We start from the raw sequence: 24,519 nt of genomic DNA, 5'->3' as shown, positions 1-24,519 counted from the left end.
GATGTTGTGGGATTTTGGAACAGAGAAAGAAAAACATGAGAGAAAATACAATGACCTAAAGCTAACATTTGTGCTCCTGTTGTGTATGTTCATATATCTTAATACTTTACACATCTCTAGAGATACAACAGATGTGAAGGGAAGGGAAGGGAAGGGAAGGGAAGGGAAGGGAAGGGAAGGGAAGGGAAGAAGACAGGCAGACATGCACAATCTTTGCAGCAAGCATTTCATCAGCATTCTCCCATTTACAGCATTTAACTCGGTATCAGGAGATACATTTAGTCTTGTCTTAGGAAACAGCCTTTGTGCCTCCAAGAGCTTTCCATGGGAGGGACTGCACCCCAGCAAACATGTAACCCCCACACACATGTGCAAAAACAGTGCTTGCAGTGCACCCTAGGCAAAAAAATAATAGCTCTTTTGCTGGGAGAAAAGGAAGGATAATGGTTACTTAGAAAGTGCTCCAGACAAGCTGTCAGGTTGAATTCAGAGAACTGGAGTCTACTCTGGGACAGCGCTGGCTCAGGGTGATCCCTTGTGAGTTGGGTTTCCTGCCTGCTACAGCTTAAAGACAACGATTCTTTGTTTCCAGTTTTTCTGGTGAAAAAACACACGCCTGCCTCCGAAGAGGGTCAGGGAGAAAGCAGACAAAACACTAACTCTGGAATTTCAAAGGAAAACAATTAAAAAAAAAAGTAAGAAAAAAGAAAAATCCAAGAGTGCTTGCTACTGTCTCTCCTGAAATCATAAATCCCCGCTTCGGCCACACAGTCACATTAAAAGAAGCACCAAAAAGCCGCCCCTTCTTCTGCCATGAGCTAAAAATGGGCGAGGGGTGTTTTACCACTAAACACACAAATATCACTGATGAATGTATGCACAGACAGCTGAGAGAGCACGGAGCTGCAACTGCTCTCTCTGACATGAATAACTCCAGAGGGTTTGTAACTTTGCAGTGACCAGGGGGCCTTGCTGACGCTCTCCGAAGAACTGAAAGCGGTCAGTATTTTTCACATGACAACCTTTTAGATCTGAAAAATGGCCTTTTTAAGAGAAGAATTTCATGCAGGAGTTTCAGGCTGTTTTCCTGTGGGAACCACACTTACGCCAGCAGGCTGCCTGCGCTGTTTGCCCCTTTCAATCCTGTCCCAAAAACTGCTGAACCTGTTACCTGAAGTTTGAAAATAGGAGTGGTGAAATCTTCATGTTTCTACCAATATAAAGGAAATTGCTGGGGAAGAGAGGACTGGGAAAGAGAAAGGCTGCTGAGAAGCTGCAGCTTGGACTTGCTTGCAACGTAATGAGGAGTTTGCACAAGAGAGATGTTATAAATGCTCCAAAATCAGGAGACTTTTCCTTAGGAGCTCATAACAAACGTGGGTCCAAACTCACGCTGTGTGTTCAGGGCTCATTGGTTTGATTATCTTTTTAAATCTGCCAACAACTAAACAAAACAGATACGCAAATACAACTTATAACCAAACAGAAATATTCCACATTCCCACAAGCACTTTGGTAATGCAAACATAAGCATGTAACAGCTGCAGACAACTCCTTAAAATTTGTCTCTTGCATTCATGTATTCATGTACAAATCTGTCTCTGAAATTCAAAGTAGTGCATCAGCTTTTCCTGTAACCTTCTGCAGAGGCAGACAGTTGCTTGAGTTGAGGTTGGATTTATAAGGCTTTGGGTTCATCCTGATCTGCTGCTATTCCAGCTGAATGCATTGCCATAGGCTGAGCTGGGATGAAATCCTGTGCTGAGCCCAGCCTTGAATGAGACCCTTCTTAACCTGTAAGCTGGAAGCAAACAGCCACACAGAACTGCTCCTATAACTTCTTCTGAGTGTAATTTTAACATAATGGTTCTACCTCTCTGGAATCCGCCAGCACTCCTGCTATGAGATTGGCACCTGGTTCAAACCTTCTACGGCACTTTGGCTTGTGTATGAAGCATGTGAGTTATGCAGACCCCAACATGCTTAAAAGTAAGTACAAGCTTTAAAGATGTACTGGCCTGAGGCCAGAACAGTCACAACCATACAAGACACAGCTCTTTGGCCTTCTAAATGTCGCTGTATGTGAATAAGCTTCCCATTTCCCTGTGGAAACCTGCTTAAATGACAGCATTCTGAAGGTAAGCAATTTAAAGTCTCTACAGACTGAGGCAGATAATGCAGTCTCAGACTCTTCTCCAGTGTCTCCAGTACCTACAGTAGGTCAGTCATTACTCCGAGCAGCCATGGAAAATGAAACAGACCATCTCTCTAGCAGAGTGCTTGGAGAGGGACACAAATCTTTCCATTCAGCATGAGAGCAACCTCGTTTCATTTTCCAGAAAATGGTTCTCTGGCCAAAAAATACTGGTGATTTTCATTAGAGCAATTTCTTTCTCAAAGGCAGCTGAAGACAATTTGTACCAATGACGCTAAATACCATACTTTTGAGTGTTTATGAGACTGAGGAACTTGGGCAACAACAAGGCTCCTTCGAACACAACCACAATTCTACCTATATGATCTGAGAACAAAAGGAACATGCTTTGCACAAAAGCTGTCTAAATTTACAGTGCCTGTTTCTGCCATGAAAGCAATTTAAGCCTTAGAAAGCAGTGCCACAGCAGTGCCTGTGCTGCAGCTGTACCTTCTTTGCCATGTAGGTTGGTTTTCATGCATATGTTGCATAAAGCACAGAGGTAGATGCAAAGGGCATGAATTTCTCCCTGGAATTTGCACAAGCAGGTTATGTGCATTAACTATGTGCTTTTAGAGAATGCGCAGGAAAAATTACAAGAGAAGTAAAAAGAAGAGTATTTTCCTCCTGACAAGCGTTTTACAATTCCATCACCTCCTCCTGCTCTGCATTTGAATCCTCAGGGGAGAACTGTCATTTTGCACTTGAAGTTCCTTTTCACCACCATCTTGAACACAACCCATTAAAAAGCCTTAAAAGGAAGCAAAAAAAATCTTCTTGTCTGATGGACTCAACAGAGGCTGAGGAATTCCATGTCCAGTTTTATGTCCATCACAAGTTTCCTCTGGGATATTGGACAAGACACTTGACTCCGCTCTCCCAGCTCCTTATCTGTCAGCCTGTCGTGTTCACATCTCTTATCCTGTCATCTTATCTCACTGATAATATTTGGAGCATGAATCAGTGACACTGAATTGGTTAAACTGAAATGAGTTGGTTTCTTCTAGAATGATATTCAAACATTAAATGAATGTAAAGGAAATGTATGAGCCCTAGGAAGAAATGTAAGCTTAAAAGATGGGATTTCAGCATTTCTACGCTAGTTCCTGATTTTTATTTGAGCATCCCATGGGTGTGTTTAGTCCTTTATTGACATATGATGAAAGTACCATGTAAAGTACAAATGCCTGGCTGACAGAAATCAAATGCAAAGTTCTGTCAGCTGCACTAAAGAAACACACTTGAGGGTAGTAAAAATGGAGGGAGGGGGAGGAATGTTTTTCCCCTCTAATTTCTTTCTGCCCAAGCTGCTCTAAAACCAACTTGGAAAGATAAAGGGTACAAAACATTCAGAGGAGGGTAATTTTACATGGAGCATTGCTCTTTAATAAGAAAAACCACCGCTTTCTTCCCTTTGTGTTAATCAATCACCTGGCCTCAGACAGCAAGAACAGCCTTGGATGTGCATGTATGTTTTATGGGGGAAGCTGTGGGGGAGCACATGCACGTGTATCTGCTTTATTCAAATAGGAGTTAGCCAAGCTTGTATTATTTTTAAATGGATGACTGTTAGGGTCAGAGCAGTCAGTCACAGAAGGGTCTGAATGGCTTTACCTTTATAACATGCCACATTTTATCAACTGATGCCTGCCTCATAGAGAACAGCATGCCAGGGAACAGACAGCTCAAGTGGATGGTTATGTGCTGGACAAAAGAAGCTGCTGCAAAAAGCAGCACTGATATTGTGCCCAGGGTTCAAGACAGATGTTGGAATGGAAGGCAGTGTGGTACAATGAGAGAGAAGTGCTGGCTGTGAGAGCAGTGCTAGTCGGTGGAGCAGCCAGACACACCGTGCAGAAGCTTGTTAAATGTGTGATGTCAGTTTGCTGCAGCCTTGCAGTGAAATGGGGTTTTTGTCTCCCTCTCCAGCTGCTTACATAAAAGTCTTTCTGCCTTTTCCCTCTACTCTGAAATACAAACTTGTGGTTTGTCAATGAAACCATGTTCTCCTGAAAAGCACAGAAATGTTCATACGTTGGGTGAGGAAACTGTCTCAGAATGAGAGCACAGCACTCCAGGGTGGGTTATCTCATAGGGCAGATGTGAAATTTCACACTTTCCACTCAAGTTTTTTTTTTTTTTTCAAATGGAGGCACTGATCACTGCTAAGTTAACAAAGACAATGTTCCTGCACTCAGTGCTAAGTGAAAGAAAGACCATACTCCAGGCTAGCAGACCTACATGGCTTGTTACTGAGCACAGAGCCAGGCTTTTGGACTCTGATGCCCTACTTGGCCTTTAGCAAGTCAGCTGGCTGTGACTTACTATCTCATCTAGATAAGGGACGTGTGTCACACTACCCACACCAACCGTCATAATGTCATTGTCCCTGAGAAACCAGGTTTTCATTAAAAGTGGGAAAAAGGAATAGGGCTGTGCCTGCAAAAGAAAGCCCAGAAAAACTGCCTGAAGGATGTTTAAGTGGCTCAAAAGCCTGACAGGGCCCAAAGTATGTCATTAAGGTTAATCTACATGGTTTTCATGAGTAGCTTTAAAACACCTGAGTGACCTTCATTCAGTAATGGAATTTATTGTGACAAGATTTCCCTTCACACAGCAGGGGAGTGAAACTAAATGGTCATTAAGGCCCTTTTCAACTCAGGCCATTCTATGATTCTAAGATCTGATGCCTTCAACTACAAATTTACTCAGAGATAAACACTATATTAGTCCTTGCTTTGTACCTGAGATTTAAAAGTGTTTCACGTAAAGAACAGAAAACACACCATCAGCTCATCAACTCAGTAGTACCCAAGTGTGAAAGTGACAGATAGGAATTTTATGCCACGTTGTCGACCAGAGAAACAGAGATGAGATTTTCAGCATGGGTGGAGCTTCCAAACTGTGAATTATTCCAATTTAAACAGATAGTGTATGCACAGATGACAATGTTTTCATGCCAAGTACATTGTAATAAAAAGGCCTACTTTTAATCCAATCAAAACCATTCCATGAGTACAGGAAGACGGGGTGTTTATATGCAAAAGACTGACCTTCTTTGGTGGCGAGACGTGAGGAAGCTTCTGTGTGGGATGGAGTGTTGTAGGCCAGCAGTGAGCTACCTATAGTGAAAAGAAAAGGAGTTATTGCAGTATGAATGTACTCTGCCAGTGGGAGAACAGTTCAGGTAGGGAACGCTGTAACTGGGACTTAAAAGCCTATTTTTTCAGGCAATTGGACACAATTTCTATGAGAGATACAAAGTTCTTTCACAGTGCTGTCACTGTATGTCACAAATGTTACTGTTTCTACACTCAGGAATGGGGCAAAGCAGTTCGCCTCCTACACACAGCATCTGCAGGTCCTCTGATAAAAAAAGAGGAGGTTGTACAGTGCCCTTATGCAGGTGCTACATGTAGCACAGCAGAGATTCTAGAAATGCCTGTGGCACAGATTATATTACAGGGTAAGGAGGAAGCTTTCCTCTTTTTCTAGCTGTGAGAGAGCAAATTCCCATTTGAGGAACATACAGTAGAAGTGAGATGAATTGCACTGTCAGGATCTGAACATTTTTAGAGTGTCACATGCTTGGGTTGTCACATGCTGCACAATCTGATTGGTATTCCAGCATTTGCCATCATTTCTGGAGGGGAGATTTCTTGGTTCCAAGTGGTCTTTCCATCAAGTCCAACCCAAAATAAAAACATCCAAGAGGAGCCCAAAGATGAACTCACTGGAAGGTTTTGTTTTGCACTGTCTGTGGTGCAAATATCCCTTTCTAAGCATCATATTTTGATTCTCCTGCAAACTCCTCTGGAAGTGGAGGAAGAGGCTCTGTGAGCTCTTGGAAGCCAGCATGTAATGCACATTTCATGGTTGTCTCGTTAGATGTGTTTACCCTGTATAATCTTCTAGGCTCACTTTTCCTACAGCTCTTTGGAAATGTTTCCACTGCATCAGGCAGTGACGCTCTTAGTAAGAGCCCTGCTTGGTATGGAGCAATGCTGGAGCCGGGCAGCAATCCTGCAGTGGGTGAGTGTGGGTGAGAAGCACTCCTAGAGACTTGTTCTGCTCTTCTCACCTAAATAACCTGTGTAAGTCCCAGCTAAGGTTCTTCATACTCTTGGTCCTAGGTAGTGCATAGCAAACTACAGGTCTCTATATATGATACACTGCCCTAGATTCATTTGCAGGACTCAGAATACCTCTTTTCCAGGTATGCTAATACTACGTGAATAAGATCTTGTGACTAAGCCACGCAGACCCCAGTTCCTCTAATCCACATGATCCCAAATAACATTGACCTCACTTGCCCCTCAACAGCATTCACAGTGTGTCTTACTTTCCTCGGAGAGTGGAGGATTAGGCAGTTCCCTGCCAGAAGTAACAGCCATTGCAGATGTTGGACCTTATTAGTCCTGTGGATTCCTTTTCTTGCCCAAATGCAAACAAAGCCAAAGATGTGCACAAGAGAGAAAGTACACAGAGGTAGAAGGCACTGCAAAACAGGGATGTTCAAAGTGGGAGAACAAAGCCTACTCATACAGAGTGGTGGATGGATGCTACCAAATGCTTCAAGTCAGGGGGTGTTTTGAAAGACCAGGGTGGATAACATGGTAGACTAGGAGGGAAAGAGTTCAGAAGTATACCTTGAATGTGAAGGTTAAAGATAGCTAAAGTGAATGGTGTAAGTACTTAGAGGTTGACTGCTGCTGGAGGAATTGCAACAGCTTTGTCCACAGCATTGTCACGTTTTCATCAGATGTTCTTTCTGGTGGGAAGCTGCTGCCCACCACTCTCCTCTTTTAAGGTTATTTGAAAGAGATCTTAAATGCGACAACCAGCCTGGCTTGCCCCGGCCAGACAGGGAAGTGCTGGGGAATTCAGAAACAGCTTTCTATGACTAAATAGGCTGCAAATGCCTGGTTGTACTGAGGTGGGGGTGGGGTGATGAATAGCGCTGAACAAGCTTGTAGGACCAACCTATAGCTACTTTATGCTAAAAAATGCAGCCCAAGCCACTGGAAAGGGACGGCACCTCCCCCAGTTTAATTGCTAAAAGTTCTCACCTTTGCCCGACAGTCTGAGGTTTCTGGTGGGAACACCACAGAAAAGGAAATGTGTTTCCTATTAAGGGGTTTCAATGAAGGAGGAAAAGGGAGAAAGCCAGAGACACAGATCAAGGCAGAGAGAAGCAGACAGACAGACAGAGGCCAGGCTGCTCCCTCCCTTACTCATTTTTGGGCAAAATTTTGGCTGTGATGAGTTTTCACTTTGCTGTTACTCCCTCTACCCCTCACTGGGTCAGTGACAGCTTAGATAAAATCTGCCCTTTCTGCAGACACTGCTTTAAGTGCAGCGCTGTTCTCCTGTAATTAGTATCAGACACGTTGTCTTATAGTTCTCCTTTCTTTTATTTCTCCTGTGTTCATTAAATAGTAAGATAGAAAAGGAGTAGAAGCAGGGAAGTAGCATTCTTTCTCCATACAGCCTTCCTTTCCACAGGGCAGCTCGTCATCTGAGATTCAGGAACATCCTGGTTTCACATTCCTGAATTCTACTTAAATGGGAAGTGTTTTTTTATCCTGACCTTCTGAAGGCCATGTGGGGGTTCCCTCCTCATCTCCTGGTAGAATCAGGGGTCTGCTGCATTTAACTGTATAGTTTTCTTTGGCATTAATACATGGATCAAAACCACAAAGCAGTTTTCTGCTTCTGCTCCTAGCCACTGTCTCATTCTTTCCCCTTCATGCTCTTTTTATTTGTACACACCACACAAACTGACCCCCCATAACTGGAGAGGAAAAGGACAGGAGGTGACAGTTTCAGTTTCTTTTGATGTTCATCCCAAGCATAGCATGAAGACATTCTAATCCCCCTGAAGGTACTGCAATGTGAGTTTAATTCTCATCTATGTGAAATAGCTCACCCAAACCTTCTATCTCCAGAACTAAGATGGAGTTTTTGTTGAGGTCTTGCAGATGTTACCAGTTAATTTTTTCAACCCAAGATGACTCACTTCATCACGCTTTTACCCTGGCCTACAGTGTAAATGAGGAAGCTCATTTTCAGTGGGTCTCTGTCAAATGAACAGGCTCAGAAAGTTTGGATCGGTTTCGTTTTTGGAAAACAAACACCAAAGCTGTGGGTTCTTTTGTCATCACAAATACAGCCTGAGATCCTGACAGGTACAAACGCCTTTCAAAAAGAGGCTGTGCAGATGTAGTGTAGCTGACAGACCCCTGATTTCACAAAGTTCTCCCTCGTTTTCTTGCCATCACACCTTCTCCACCCTACGCAGTTACTTAGCTAGATTCCTCTGGAACAAACAGCCTTACAAGAGAAGAAAATACAAGAAAAAAAGCCCATCTCCCCATGGCACTGAGCTCAGAGGCTCGGCACTAAACATCCGCTGGAAATCAGTCTGGAAAAACAATAAGCTCCTTTCGAAGGCGTTACTCCGTGAGGGAGTTAACCAGCAATCCAGAAACCAGACTGTCATTAGGCAGCACTAGCAACAGCTGCATGGAAAGGAATGCTCTTCAGAGACTGCCTGACCTCCACTCAGACAGGAGCTTGCTTTAATAAGGACAGCATTTGTGTGACGTCTTACAACAGCCCAAGGGGCTGAACAGCAAGAAATCTATAATCATAAAAGCTAGGGATGGTCTGGGATTGAATTCTGCTCTTGTATCCATCCCGGTAAAAATAAAGTAACTCATTTGTCTGAATCCAGCAAAGTTCCTGGGGTTTTACACTAGCTTAATAGCATGGAAATCATTATAGACATTCCCTTAGCAGAACATTATATTTTTATGATTATTATTCGGATGTATTACAGCAGCAGTTGCATGTTCCAGCTGTGGTAGGACTCCATCATGCTGGGACTTGATAAGTAAGAGGTACAGTCCCCATTCTGCAGATTTGCCATATTAATAGACTGGACGTGAAGATGACTGAGGAGAAAGTACTGCTAGCTCTGTTTTAGGGAAAGTAGAATGGATGTGCAGAAAAACTCAGGCAAAGATTCAGCTTCAGGCTTTAAGATCTTCAGATTTATGCCATGAGAACAAGGATACAACTCCTCTAATACTGACGTCGCCAACATCCCAGGTGATTGCTATCACTGAATACACTCTCTGGAGCTAAAGAAACCAAATAATTCAATTATTTGGTCAGCCTTTTCAAATTCCACACCTTCATTTGATTCAGAAACCATACAAATCTTACTTTGTCTCTTTCTGTGCATTCTCAAGTCTTATCAATCAGACAATTCAAAGTAAGGGTCTCACTTCAGTATTTATCTTGTGGGAATTTAAAAACATTTCCGGTTCCAAAGTGTCTGCTTTGCCCAGCCGAAGTCAGTGGGTTTGTTCAGAGCGATGCTGCCTTCACAAAGCAGCCTTAAGATTTCCCATAGGAATGTGTAATTCTGAATGCAAACCTTAGTTAGAAAGCTATTTGCCTCTGCAGCAATCCTGAAGTGTTCCGTGAACTGGAAGCTTTTTGCTGATGAAATGGGATGAAATTTAGATGGGAATTTTTTTTTATTTTTTTTTTTAATTGTGAAGTCACAAGGGACAAAAACTGCTCAGATCCAACATTATTTGTTGTGAATCATTTTGTTGGCTCAGCTTGTCAAGCAAAATAAAGGTGGCGCTTACAGAGGCACCCGTCTGTGATCTGACTCCTGTCCCACTGTCATCTGGGAGAGACCAGTGATGAAGAGCTTGAAGAAAACACCCTAAATAGATGCTGTCTCAGAGCTTTACTGAAATGGCCAGATGGAGAGATCTTCAGCTGCCTTTACATCACAATTTGATTTCCCAGTGGAGAAAACACGATTTTTATTTTCTCTGCCAGCCCTCCCACCTTGCTTTATGACACTTCCCTTTGATTTTTCAGTCCTCAAATAACTAAGCCCTATGAAAACTGCCGCTTGAGAAAATACTGGAGCATTAGCTCAGTTCTCTGGTCTCTTCATAACACAATTATCTTCGGCACATCTTTGTGAAGAAAGGGAATGTTTCCACTCTGTAGATGAAGAGAAGACTTCCAGAAACCACACAAGTTACAGAATAACTTGCTGGTGACACATCAGCTCATGTTTGGTTTAATCTCCTAAGCAAACATATGAGTTTTTATCATATAGCCACAGATGTTCTTATTATCAGTAAGATTATCTAATCTTAAGAGTTCTGCTCAGTTTTTCACCTCCCTGATAACTTGTAGCTCCACTAACTCCACCTAGGTTATAATAAGCTTTCCAAGCCAATTTTTATTCCTCTCTTCCTTGTTTGCTTATTCCGCTTGACTTTCTCTATTCTTTTTTCCCTTTCCTTGTAGGTATCTGACAGATAAGTCAGTGTAAGAAGAGCACTAGAACTTCAATGCTCACGTGTAGCTTTATCAGCATGTCACACCGGGGCTGGGATGAGTCAGGGCAGTACTTACTTTCCCTGAGGTAACTGAGGTGAGACAACAGAACTTCTGTGTTGTAGAGGGAGGTGGTTCGGAGGAAGTCATCCTTGTTCATTTTGCAGAGCTCTTTGCCATCCATATTCTGGAAGAAGGTGGTGTCAATCTCCATTAATCCATACTCCTTTATGGCCCATTCCAGCCACTGGCGCACGTGTTCCTGGGTCCATAGGGTGGGATCTGGCAGAAAAGCACAAAGGAGGGTAATGTTATATGGGAGCCTCAAGCCCCCAGCACTTAGTGTAAGCCAGTCAAAGCATTAACAATTGTTTCTACAACCAAATGGATTTAATGTATTGATATCAGTGCATTTTGCCAGGATGAGCAAGCATGGTGCTGTAAGAAGGGCACAAGTCCCACAGACTGACCACACTGGCTCCATGGCAGGGTAAGTTCACTTGATGGTTTTCCACCTGCCTTAATCTTATACATATTGCTTGGGAACAGTCTTAGTGGAATTTGACTCTGGTCTTTCTGTTTCTGGAAAAAAGTGTTCCAAAAGCAAGTTTGTCCCTTTGAAAGTCCCTGCTCGTCACAGCTTCAGTTCTGCAATACTATCTAATTACATCAGTGCCATTTAAGTCACAACATCCTTTGCAAGTACGTTGCAAAGTCTCAACAGATGGCATTTTAAAGTCTGAAGATAGTGGTATTTCTGGTCAGCAATGAGACTCTTAAAAAAAAGATTATTGCTTAAACAGAACAGCTTTCCATGCATCTGTGAGTCACATTTGTTCACCCCGCTGACAAGAACACAGTTCCACCTCCGCTAGCCCTGTAAAACCAACACAGCTATTGGATGGCAATGTGGATTTCATACTGCCTCATGCATCATTATCAACTGTCAGCAAAGCTCCAGCTGTGGAATCTTTATTGCTGGCGATGACGTAAGAGAGAGATTGAACCCGGCTGGAGTTTCAGACCCCATGGTGATGGTTTGCTGCATCAGTAGTTAAAAAAAGAAATTATCCTTTGAATTTTGAAAGGAGCAGTAGATCAGAAAGTCCTACCACAAGTTTGTGCCATGATACCACTTTTACAGAGTCATTTTCAGAGCATATCAACAATTTCAGATGTTTCCTGTGCTGTTTCTCCCCATGTATGCCATTTGAAAACCTAAGCCACAAATTCATGTTCCATTGCAGCTGGGGAGGATTGTGAAATCAAGCCCAAATTTTGGAGAAGTTTGATCTGGTCATCAAAGCTGGTACCTTCCTCTACGGTAAAGGCCAAATGCCTCAGGTCCCAAGGTAGTAGAGAAAAATGGGTCAGGAATATGTAGGCATCACACAGTTGGCAACTTAAGCTTCATAAAGAGGCAAGAAGAGTCTGCCACACTTCAGTGGCAGAAAAATGCCTTGGTCCCAGGCTGTGAGCTATGTGTGCTTGCGCCGGTGAGGGATGATGGTCATGACTGCCTTCCAAAGTCTGGTCAATCACTGCTATTTCACAAGCACCTCAAGATTTTGATTTGTGGATTCTCACAAGGGGGAAAAAAAACCTTTTTACATTTTCCTTCACTTAAGAGAATTTTTGCCCTTCCACCAAGGCAACTAACAGTCAGTTCCCACATTTCAACAGTACTAAACTTTGGGTCACATTATGTCTTTTTTCCAAAGGCAAGGATAGCATGGTAGAGAGCAGGCTAAAAGTTCCATCTTGAACAGCTTTATCATCCCTCATAATGCCTTCCATGGTACCAGCTGAAGCCCCTCTGGGCAATGCTGGTGCTGAAAGCATCTGATCCTGACACCAGTTACGTTAGCCAGCCTGCCTAAGCAGATCCTAACCAGGGCTTAAACGGTACTTTGAGACTTGCTGTCAATCTTTTATTGGCTTCCCTTCACTACATTCAGTTCAAGCTTTTTCTTTTCATCCTAAATGGCAAACAAATGCTTGGGAATTGTCATCTGTTTGTGGTGAAGCCACGATCAGAAAACAGAGCTAAATTCCACGAGTACATTACTTTCTGCCAGCAATTGAACTGCTTGAATCAGACACAATGATTCTGTGATTCTACAACCCTTGACGCACCATATGAAAGGCCAGACCCTGCCCATGAAATCTGGAAGTTCTGGGATGTAAATCAGGCCATGGCTTGATTCGCAATATTTCCCTTGCTGTAAAATTCCCCAGCTAACTTGTTTATATCTATGCTATTCATAAACTTTATGGGGGAAGGACTCCCTCTTCTTTCAGGTTCAGACTTCACAGGTTGCCTGCTACAGCAGCTCTCATCCTTGACTATCCAAATGCATTTAATGTATGCTGCCAATTTCAGACAGCAGATGTGGGTGTCAAATACAAACAGAGCTGGACAGGAATGTTCTCCTGTACTGGTTTTTGGAAGGTTAATGTCGTTTCTGAAAATACAACTTTTCCAGTTTTCTATTAACAACAAAAGAATGAAAACATAATAGCTCACTTTGAATCAACATGACATGACAGCGCATCTGGATCCTGTAGAGCGCCACGGGAGATATAATTGTGGTGCACTTTGGGCCTATTCTTGCTTGTATACTGCACCATGCATATCCCTAAAAACACTACAGGTTCTGCTCCAGCACACTGCAAGATGTGGATTTGGTTCAGCACACCAAAACAACACTTCATTCCCAGGGGGATAATAAGTAAATAAATAAACAAATAAAAGGAAAAAAGTAGCACTAATAACCCACTTCTCATTGTGATTCCAGGTAAAATGTGCACCAGGACACAGGAAATCTGACAGCTGTAAACTCTGACTTTTTTTTCCTTATTTTTTACACAGTTTGTAAGCAAGAGAATTCCTCAAAGAATAAACCAGCCTTATCTGTTCAGATGGGTATTTAACAGCCCAAAGTGATATCACCCGAAGAGTTTGATGGTGGTGGTACCTGCTGGGACAATGACTCTCCTCTCATTGGTGGTCATGTTGGGAGGAGGACCGTTCTTCTCATCCATGTAGGTGCTGTAACTCATTGGGTTGGATTCTGTGCCTGCTCCGACGAGCTTGCTGCATTTGTTCACACTACAGTCTACAGGGGACTCCCTGAAATGTGAAAGGAAACAGATGACTTGTCATTATTATGCACCTTTCATCCCTGCTGTAGCAGAAGGAGATTTGAATTACAGAAATGGCAAGTATCCTGGAAGGGAAAAGCGAGGGGTGTTTCTGTAGATGTGGGAGAGGCATAAATGTCAGAAGGTGCTCTGTGAATCACAAGCCTCACGGAAGGGATCTTTGATAAGGAAATGAGTGCAAGAAAGAGTGACTTTCAGACAAAGGCAATGGCAGCTGTAAGATCACATGTAAATCCTCTGATATACCAAAGTTCATGAACAAGATAAAACCAAGTGTATATAAGTGACTACTACACAGGTCCTAGTTCTAGCCATTCCTTGCACTCTCCCTGCATTTTAGCAGTCCTCCAGCTACAGATCTATACCCCTAGGAGCCCTTGTTGGACTGTTTGCTCTGGTACTGTGTTAAAAACAGCCCTGCACACTGTGTTTCTGCTAGAGGTGAGCATATGAATCAACAAACAACAGGCTTCACCTCGTGACCTAAGGCTTTGCTGCAGAGCAAATCCAAAATACAGAAACACCCCCCTCCATTTTCTTAAGAAGGGATGCAAAATACCCATCCCAAAATGACAGGGTAGTGGCAGGAGAATACTACAATGTGATGTCTAAAGAGTCGTGTTTATGTGCAGCTGAATGTAACCGATCTTGTCTGCTCTCAGCAGCTGAACAGTCCCAGGCTTGTCTCCTGCTTGGATAGGAAATCTAGAAATCTTAGGTGCCTTAGGCATGAGTCAAGGGCTTCAGACCACAGAAACCGTGTGTCAAAAAGGCTCTGGCCTCAGTTTCACTTCTGAGGTGATGGAGTGTCAAGGAGGGAACATTCAGCAACTCAGGTGGTACTGCACTAAGGCTGGGACTTCACACAGAACCTTGGCAAGCAACAGGCTTTCTCTGTCCTACTTTGGGAGAATTATGGCCTACAAGCCACAGATAGGGAGCACAGACTTTGTTTTTCTCCAGCTGCAGTTGTAACTCACGCTTTTAGCTCTAGAGGTCACTTAAAAGGCCAGTCTGCAGCCAACCACATGCACCCAGAACATCCCAGCCCTAAAGAATGTACCAGGGAAGGACAGGACTATTGCCCTCACCTTTACAAGAGTGTCTTAGTGTGCAAGCTCTACACAAAGCAAGCACAGAGCCTGTATCCAGTGCAGCTCAGCTCGCTGCTTTCATTGCACCGCCGTCCTTCCTCCCTGCCAGGAGGAAAATGGCTTGGGAGGAAACCATTTGCTGAAGGGTAAGAACTATGACAGTGCACCAAATCCCACCCTCTGAGTTCAGTTGGCAAGACTTCCAAGTTTGGACACTAAACAAATTTGTTTCTTAATCTGGATGACGGGGGGGCTGGGGGAAGAAATTACTGAAATTCAGTTATCATGGCTGGGAGATAAATGCTCCACCGAGATATTCTAAGGCAGATGGTAATTTTTTCCTCATGTCTTGCTGAGGGAATGTTGCTTCAAAATGGAAATAAGATGTATAACTTACACATGTTCGAATTTAAGGCTTTACTATTTCGCCTACTGTTTTTCCAGGCAGGGAACCAAAATCCGCCTTCAGAGAGGGAAACTGCTGAAGGTTTAATGTCCCCGTGGCAGTCAGAGGAGAGTCTGAGCAACTGCAGGGACACCGGGGTTTTCACAGGGAATGCAATCATTCCTAACTTTCTGCTGAAATTCCCTGTGTCAGGTGTTAAATGCTGCCTGTACTGGCAGAGAAAAAGCCCTGAAGCAGTACAAAGACTCTTATTCTTTCCAGAGGTACGGGCTGTCCTGAGAAGACTCTGCGAGCATCGCTGCCATGTGCTAACAGTGCTGGCACAGCTCCCTGCTGCCTGCCATCCTTCCAGGGGGCTCACGCTCCCCAGAAATAGCCCCTTTGGTTTACATATGCAATATTTACACTAGGATGGTTCCGTATATCATACCCATACAAAGCGACAGGATACATCCAGTCTGTCAGATAAGTACATCTTCCAGAAGGCTTAGCAGTGTAGGAGTGCACATGTTTTCTGGTGGCACCAAATGACACACATGAACAGACTGCAGGGACTTGGGCTGTCTCCTCTCTCTCTGCTGCATATTGTGCACATTCACACGACCAACAGCAAAGGAGCAAAAATAACACCAGCACTGTAAGTCCTCAGCAGTTCTGTGATCATTTTTCACTTTACAGATGCTGCCATCTCTCTTGGCTTGGCAGCTGGGGCCCTGCGGATCCTTTGCTTGCTCTGTATGTCTCAGCAGCCAAAACCAGACAACTACCCAAGGCTGAGAGCTCAAAAGAAGTTGTAAGGACTGAGGGGTCCGTGCACCTTCAGGCTGTGTCTGTGTGGATGTACAGATGCCTCCTTGCCTTTAGAACAAGTTTTCAGGATGGCTGGGTCAGTCAGCAGTGGCCCAGCAGAGGGTATGTGTAACTGTGGGCAGTACAAAGAAGAATTCAGCATGGGAATAACTACAGTATCAAATGAGAACAGGCAGCCGTGAGCCATGAATAGGGTATTCATTGGAATACACTCCTTTCTTACTTCACGCATTACTCACAAGCAGACTTAGATTTATAGAAAAATTTCCTCATTATTTGAAATGGTTTGTGAGATTTCAGATGCCTGATTAATCCTCAACTATTCACAGATTATCCCTACTCCAGGCTTTCAAGTGGCTACACATGCTGTAGTTGCTCAAGTTTGGAGCAGAAAATGTCGTAATCTACTAATGTGAAGGAATATAGGCCGCTTTCACTAAATCTCTTAAGTGCATTCACTGTGGCAGTGACAGAGTCCAAGGAATATGAAGCAGTTCTTATTCCCACTGTCAGCCCAAAGACTCTTCATTTCAGCAGCTCCAGTAGCAGTCTCTGGGGATGCCAAGAGCTTGGTGTTTTGGGAAAGCGTGTGCTAGACTGGCCAAAACGGACAAGCAGCCAGCCTGGCATTGACTAATAACTGCTCTGTACTGCTTCAGTTTGTGTTCCAGATACTTGGAAATAAAGCAATGACTGTCCCAGGGCCTCTGTCTAGGAATCACCTTTGGCTTTCATTTGAAGGAGCAAAATAAGGGGTTTCAGTGATTTCTGAAATTGACTCAGCTTGATCAACAGGACATTTTCTTCTTCTCTCTATCCTTTTATTCCTATCCTTCCATTCCTCCCCTCTTCATATCTTTTATTTTCTCTTAATTAAGCATGCAACTTATGCATGTAAGTCCTCATTTGGTCATCTCAACTTCAAATACGAAATTATATTTTATTTTTGGTCAGTGAAGGAAGTAGGAACGGATACATCATGATTCTGCTTCTGATTCCTCTTACAGGCATGGAACAGAGCTCTCAGGGCAGAAGCAAAGTTCCTTGAACCTCAGCTTTAACACTGCCTCATATTTACATACCCAAAGTAAAGAATGCCTGCAGAGGAAGCTCATATTGGAAGAGAGGCTCTATAAGCCTGCAGAAAGAAGAGAAGGCTGTACAAAGAATGGAAAAAAGATGTATGATTTGCAAAACTCAAGATGTGTGGGGAAAATGCAGAGACTTGTGCAGATCTAACGTGTCTGTATTTACAACTCACAGGTACAACACAAGCAGAAGGTATTTGCACAGTCTGCTGCTCTGGCTGGGGACTAGAACAGCATCACGAATCCCACTAGAGGGCTCACATGCTATTTACAGGGCAGTTTTATTCCTACAGACATCACTGATAGCCTTTGTTTTGCTTTGAGAAAATTATAGTGGCATAAAAATGTTCTGAGATCCCTGAACCTTAACAATATTTTAATATTCTGAAGCAAGAGAGCGCACTGAAAGCAATTTCAAAGCACTGAATACAGCATTTTAGCTTGACAAAATTCATAACATCAGATGCAATTACACAGGGGAGTTCATCTGCATCCACACAGGCATCCAGAACATTTGAATATTATTTTGTATGGGCAGATCATACACATTTTGTAACATCTGACAAAACGCAGACATGCAGTGGCTTAGTGAACGCAGTCAGAATTTGTAACGTCTGTTGTTTGCTTCACTCTTTGCTTTCATATTGAAAAAGCAACCAAAAGCCCCAACAGCAACATAGGTGTGGTACATTTGGTGCTGTCAGTGCACATCGTAGAAGACAGAGCTTTCCTCTGGTGGGCTATAAACTAAATGAACAGAAGATACAACTCCAGCAGACAGCAAAGAAGACATGCCATACTTCCAGTCCCTGAAACAATATAAAGAGAAATGAATGGCTACACAACACCTTTTGTAAGCAGAAGGAAAAGTTGGGCCTCTCTTTCTCCTGCACAACAGGTCAGTGCTAGCAGTACATGGCTGGACACCAACCACTGCCAAACACAACCACAGCGCTGGGCTTTGGGCTGAGTAAGGAACTGTTCAAGGAGAGGACAGACTGATGGTAGTTCTGCATCCTCCAAACTCACAGTATTTCTGCCCATGAATCTTGAAATAATGCACTAAGAAAAAGAAGAAAAGCTGGACGCTGCCCCTTACCATCAGCCAGCTCTCTCCACTGTCAGGTTTCCTGCAGCTCTATCACTCCCTAGAGTACACAAACCATTCTCTCAACAAGGAGAAAATGCTTGTGCTTCAAGTACAGGTGAAACACAATAAAGGCTACTCTCTCTAATGAGGCAGCTGGAACTCGGCTAGAGACTGTATTTGAAAAACAAGGGACAGAAAAACAGGGAGAGAGAGGAGGGGTGAGAGGCTTTGTTATTCAGAGCACTGTTTGAGTTAATCGGCATTGAGATCAGTATTTGCTGCTCAGATGGTGTGTCAGTTTTGCCAGGCAGCTGATGGGCAGAGGAACAAGCGACTGGTGCAGCCTGACCTGAAACAATGAACTGTGATGGACGCGAGAGGAAAGGGCAAACTTTGAGTCATGAATAGTGGGAGAGGATGGATACATCAGATGAATGTTCTCATTGCTTGGATTGGTTGGAGCTCCTGTGCTAACAAGGTACCAAAAGGCAAGGATGGAAGTTATTTCAGTGCTGACTTCTGACATGCAAAACAGTCCTTTCTTTTTTCCTAACAGGTTGGGAAGTTGTTACCCCCTTCTTAGAGTGACTGAGGACACTGAATTTCTGCCTAAAAATCTTGTAGGTTCAAGTAAATCCATAAAAAAGGATTTCCTTTTTGCCCAGAATAAACACACTTCTGGAGAGACTTTCTCTAGGGGTATCAGAGCACTTACAGTTGCTAATGAATCAGTCTGTCAAAGCACTATTATTTCCCTTTTTTTCTGAACAGAAGAGGAAATTGCAGCACAAAGACCACTATGGAAGGGCAGCCCAATACATCTGACTGATTCTATGATTCTGTAACTGCTAAGTATATAATACTTATATATATACTATAACAAGGAAAATGTTACATAGACTTCTGTACATACACGAATACACCAACATGCAAATCTATGCAGAGTAGGCTTTTGCAAGCTTTGGGAAACAGAAATATTCACTGCTCAGCAAATGTGACAGGACTACTTCCTTGCTAGGCCCTCCAAAATCTGTTAGAGCGAGACAGCAGCAGAATAAAGGGAGGAAATCCTCTGTGAGAGTTGGTCTGCTACTGTTGGTGCGAGTAACTGATGCAGTCCTATAAAGGGTTTCCTCCCATCATCGTGGGATTGTGCTGCCTGTGCCACATGTGGGACTGATTCTGCCACCTCTGTTATCATGACTGGTTCAGCTCCATACAGGATGGAGAGGTCAGGATCCATCCCAATTCCTGTTCACTCCAGGGATGGATTTTTTCAGGAAAAAAAAAAAAGAAAAAAAGCCCATTTTCCTACATTTCAGCTTGTAATCTGAGCAAAAATCCCAGTAGTTCTTCCAAGGTCCAGATGTGACACCAAGGGACAGGATCAAATTCAATCCACAGATGATCGCCATCAAACACCAACTGACATATAAACCTTTATCTCATAGTAAAATCAGCGTCTGTGTACTGATGAGGAAAAACAACACGCTGCTGCTTGAAGCTTTTAACACCATCATCTCACTACAGAAGTTTGAAACTGTGAGGCTGCTTTCTGTTTCAAGCTATAGTTTGTTAGGTTCTCAGAAAGCAGGAAAGCGGGCTGTTAAAGAAGTCCCAAGTTGATCAGAAGAAAAGCCCTCAATTGTTTAACTACATTAACATAATATAAATGTTACAGATCTTTGTGATTTTTGCAATTAAAATTTAATAAGACACGAACATGCTCTCAAATCTAAGTCTAAAATGAACCGGTCTTAAATCGTATAGATTTAAAACTGACATAACTTGGAATTTTTACTCTTCATGACTTTCTCCAAGGGGGTGCCATTTTTTTCCTAGTGTTTTTACTGCTATAAATGTTCTTTAAAGAAACAGTCTGAGCTGGTAAGAAAATGTTTCCTTTGCTCAATGGGGAAATTATCCACCTTCTTCAACTCTACCTACCAGTGGCATGGGGCAGGCTTCCCATTTCTGTGGCTAAATATATATATTAGTCCATGTATTATTGATGGTTAACTTCTCTGTTCAAATCTAATCCTAAATTCTCATTTTCACAAGTGGTCACATATACACACCCAGAAGATATGCACATATGACACATGCTTTGTCTCACCTATTAGACTGCCATGAGATACCTCAGTCTCTTCTTGTGTTCATCAAATAACATTCCAATTTCCTACTGTTCTTTCTGCCCCAGCAAAGCACAAATCTAGTTGCAGATGCAATGAGAACTCCCTCCAATGAAGCTCATACATTAGTGCAGCTTTCACTAGCTTCACTAATAGTCTAAACTCAGTCTTTGGGAGCCCCTTGAACCATGGCATATATGTAAGATGCTGAACTAAGCAATGAAATGTGTAAATCAAAACAGTGTTAGCAGGATGAACTCTGCCCTGGCAGTCTCACATCCCAGTCTGTACAACGTTCAGGGAGACTGGTAGAGTTGTGTGTGCTAAGGATCTGCAAGCCATGAGCAATGAGAAACTCTGGTTCCAGGGGTAGTGAGGTGTGACTACATGAACACTGAGTTTGTTGAACTGCAGAGCACAAACGGACAATATGTACTTTACTTTTATTTAGGATTCAACAGAGGTGGAAAGGCTCTTTCCTTACCTTGATCCATTCATGTGGTCATATTCTCTTTTAACATTGACCCGGACTGGCTGATTAATCCACTCCTGCTGAGGAGGCAAAGGGTTGATTTTGTGCGGCTGGCCATAGTCGGGGTTCCCTGAGGCTGTCATGTCTGCCTTGGGGAGGTGAGTGGCAGCGCCGTACGTGGAGTCAAAGAGGGACTGGTCGTCGCTCACCACCGACAGGGCCTCCTGAGGAGAGAAAAAACAAGCGCTCAGGGCTGTGACTAAACCAGTAACCCCACTCTCATTCTCTCTTTGAGCTGGTGAGCACCTGTGAGGGCCCCCCAGCTGCCCAGCTCTGTCTGAAATTGCCACCTGTCAGGATTGCGGATTGAATCAGATGCTTTGGGGTCCATCAACCCGTATGCAAAACCAGTGGGTTCCTTTGCTAGCTGCTGGGTGGGGCAAGAATTAAGGTTATCTGACTTCTGCAAACAGCAAAGGTGGCAGCTGGGTGCTACACCAAGTTCAGGGGTCACTGAAAACAGACTCTGAGAAGCAGCTTCTCCTGTGTTTTATGTAGTGACCTGCCCTGCTGTCTGCACTTGTTGGTCCAAAACCAGCAAAAGAGATGCTTAGTGTATAGAATGTCTGGAGTGTCATTCGAAGGTGCATATTATTTCTAAGCATCTTCTTCCAAAGTGCTTTGTGTGGTGTCTGTATTTTGAGGTTACCCGTGAAGCAGAAGCAGTCAGTGAGGGTCAGAGTTATGGGTGTTAGTGGTGGGATAAAAAATGCATTACTTTCCCCTTTTTGTTTATTTTGTGGGAAAAACACAATTTTGAGTTACCAAATGTGCATTTCAAGAAATGCTTAAAAAACAGGAAATTGTTATCCTTTTTTTTTTTAATTTATTTTCCTGTTGAAACTCAAAATGTTGACAAAAAGTTTTGACTATCAATTTCCTTGCATTGATGAGCTTGTGTTTTCTAAATGAAGCATGCCAGGCTCATGAAGGCTTTGGCACAGTCCTTCCTTATTCCAAGTGCAACTGACAGAGTCTGCATGTTCTTGATGGAGCTCAGCTAACCGCACAGAGCACAGCTGCCATTATTGCTGGCAAGCCAGAAACTGAACGAGGAACCTCCCAGACTAAAAGTACACATTACTTTAATGCGAGTTAATGGAGCAGACCTTCAAAACAAAGGCAGCAACAGAGTTGCCTCCTCTGTGGACTGAGCACTGAGAAGTACATGCAGCAGTGGGGTGACCACGAGCATGAAGACGTTGCCTTTGCTTTCAATGTCTGGTGTTCTAAATTCACAGGACAGGATCCAAATTACGAGTTTTTAAAAATAATGAATTGTTGTTCTCTGCCTTCTTCCCCAGAACAGCCATTTCTGAGGTTGGTTTTGCAGACTCTTTCCACAACCGAGGAGGGAAACAGAAACTCTGCAAACTTAGAAATGTACAGCTGCTGGAATCCTCACAAGAACCTAAGTGGAAATCAGATATTAAGGGGCTGGTGATATCATCACCAGAAACTCAATAGTTGTAGTCTAGTGGCTAAATATTAGAATCCCTCTCAGCTTGAAATTAACCCACTTAGAAAGAGTCATGTCAATGCTCTGCATCTACAAATATCAGCACTTTTCTATCTCAGACCTCAGATCACGTAACAAAACCAAACACGTCTGAGTAGCCTAGAGTTTCAATGGGCCTGACTAAGCCTGAATTCAGGACAGCCCTCCTATGCGTGTAAGCCCTGTTGAAGTCGCAGTGTTTGCTACAAGTATTTTGCAAGACTTTGACCCCCCTGGTCTGTGCTGTGCATATCGGGTGAGGGCTGATCCTTGTAGTGAGAGGCAGGGAAACCATCCGCACCACTGTGAATTCACAGGATGCTCTTAAGCTGATTTCTTTTGGAGATTTCCAGTTTAAAAACATACAGAAATCTATTTTTGAGGGAAGGACTATCTGGGAAAATGTTATTTCTAACCAAAGCCATTTTTCTTCTGAAGGGAGATTCTGACGAGAAAAAAAATATCAGAAAAGAAAACACCAAGAAGCAAAGAGCAGCCCCAGACTAGGATCAGTTATTAAGCCAGTATCTTTACAATACACAGAGCTAAGAAAAGGCAAGTACACAGTTGTCTGGTATCAGATGGAAAGTCTGCCTCCTCAGATAAGGACCTTCCCTGACAGACAAGTAAGTGGCCGGGCCCTGCCTGCACAGTGCCTGGCTTCAGCAGCAGTTGCATGGAGCAGCTCTGAGTTTTGCTGCTCGAGCGTATGCAGTCTGCAAAATGCACAGACTTAAAGACTTCACTGCACACAGGAAAAGAAATTCAAATGTGATGACTGCCATCGTGGCAGGCCCAAGAAGTTACTGAACCAGGGATCGTTTGAGCTAAAGCCTTGAGTTAGTTACAGCCACAAACACGACAGACTGATGGCTCCGAGGGAACTGATGACACACAGAGCTTCTGCAGATGAGAGATAGTGGCTTGTAACACCTGCTCACGGTCGTGCAAGCAAATAGTGAGCAAGTATTGCTGATTGCATGCGAGGGAAGTCGAGTGGCGTGCTGCCAGCCCTGCTGCAAACAGCCTTTCTGTGGTCTGGACATTACAACCTGGGAGAAAGGCAAAGGGGTGGTAGGCAACAGGTAGGCTTTAATGTGTGGGATCAGAGCACGGGGCCACTCAGCTGACACCCTAAAAGAGAACTATGTGGGACTCATTGTACTGGAAGAGAACAACACTCAGCTGACCCTGCCAGGATGGGGAAAGCATACAACCTGCCTTGTAGTCACTCTCAGAGGCTCTGCTTGTCTAGATTCCATTTTGAAGGACCTAATCTGATCAGGAAGTGTTTGACTTCAGCTCTTGCTGAGGAAGGGATCAAGAGTTAAACTGCATACCAGAGGGCAAATGTCTGTCCCACTGGAATCTAGAGTTACTTAGCATTTGGTGACGGGCAACTGGGAGAGCAAGGCGAGGCGTGAAAGGTGCTAACATAACCTAACCAGACGGGGCATCGCTAGCAGAGCTCCCCCCACGCTGTCGCCTCTTGGGCTGTGTCCTTGAGCTGGCCAGACTGTGTCTGAGACAGGGGTCTTGTGTGTATTACTCTGGCATATATGTTACATTATATTGCCTCTGGGAATAGGCCGGCTTCAGTTTTTCCAGTTTTTAATCACATTCCTGGCATAAATGTGGCAAGCCCCGTCTAGGCTGCTCGCAGCACAGCCATAGGCAAGTTCAGCCCCTGCAGAGCACAGCCTCAGCCTACTCAAGGCAACCCACCACGATGGGCTCCCACTGCTGTGAGCACTGAGACAACTTTGGACTAGTTGTACTTGTATGGAGCTAGCATAGACTAGTGGCAGCCTGTTCTGCTGGTCACAATGGCAGCACTGCAGCAAGGCATAGGCAGTGATTCAAGCAAGTTATCCTCAGGCTTTACTGCCAAATGCAAGTAGTATTTGTGTGTTAGCAAAAGGTTTTACTTGGGTTAATGAGTGGGGCTTCTGGGGCATTAATTCTATGTGAAAGGGATATATTCTGTGTGAACAGCCCTCAGGTAAAACTCAGGGGTGTGCACGCAGTGAGGATGTGCAATATTAACATAATAATATAATAACCTTACCTAAAGTTCCTGGTTCCCCACTTTGTGAGAAAGGTTAGAAAAACAAGAGCTGGTGGGGTGATACTT

The 24,519-nt window shown here is 43.6% G+C and overlaps 1 protein-coding gene across 5 annotated transcripts in view; it reads right to left on the bottom strand.

Moving 5' to 3' along the window:
• FLI1 (Fli-1 proto-oncogene, ETS transcription factor) overlaps positions 1-24,519 on the bottom strand; it is an 81,482-nt gene that overhangs the window by 19,283 nt on the left and 37,680 nt on the right. For all 5 annotated transcript variants that reach the window (XM_032449080.1, XM_015884111.2, XM_015884114.2 and 2 more), the window contains 4 exons: positions 20,840-21,051; positions 13,549-13,703; positions 10,649-10,852; positions 5,248-5,316 (listed from right to left, as the gene is read on the bottom strand). In XM_032449080.1, coding sequence (XP_032304971.1) covers positions 5,248-5,316; positions 10,649-10,852; positions 13,549-13,703; positions 20,840-21,051 — 640 coding nt within the window. The remainder of the gene's footprint in view (positions 1-5,247; positions 5,317-10,648; positions 10,853-13,548; positions 13,704-20,839; positions 21,052-24,519) is intronic.

Source organism: Coturnix japonica, chromosome 24, assembly GCF_001577835.2.
Source record: "Coturnix japonica isolate 7356 chromosome 24, Coturnix japonica 2.1, whole genome shotgun sequence".
In the NCBI taxonomy this organism is placed as follows: Eukaryota; Metazoa; Chordata; class Aves; order Galliformes; family Phasianidae; genus Coturnix; species Coturnix japonica.
Note: the sequence above shows the minus strand (reverse complement) of the source record. Positions and strands in the feature narration are given on the sequence as shown.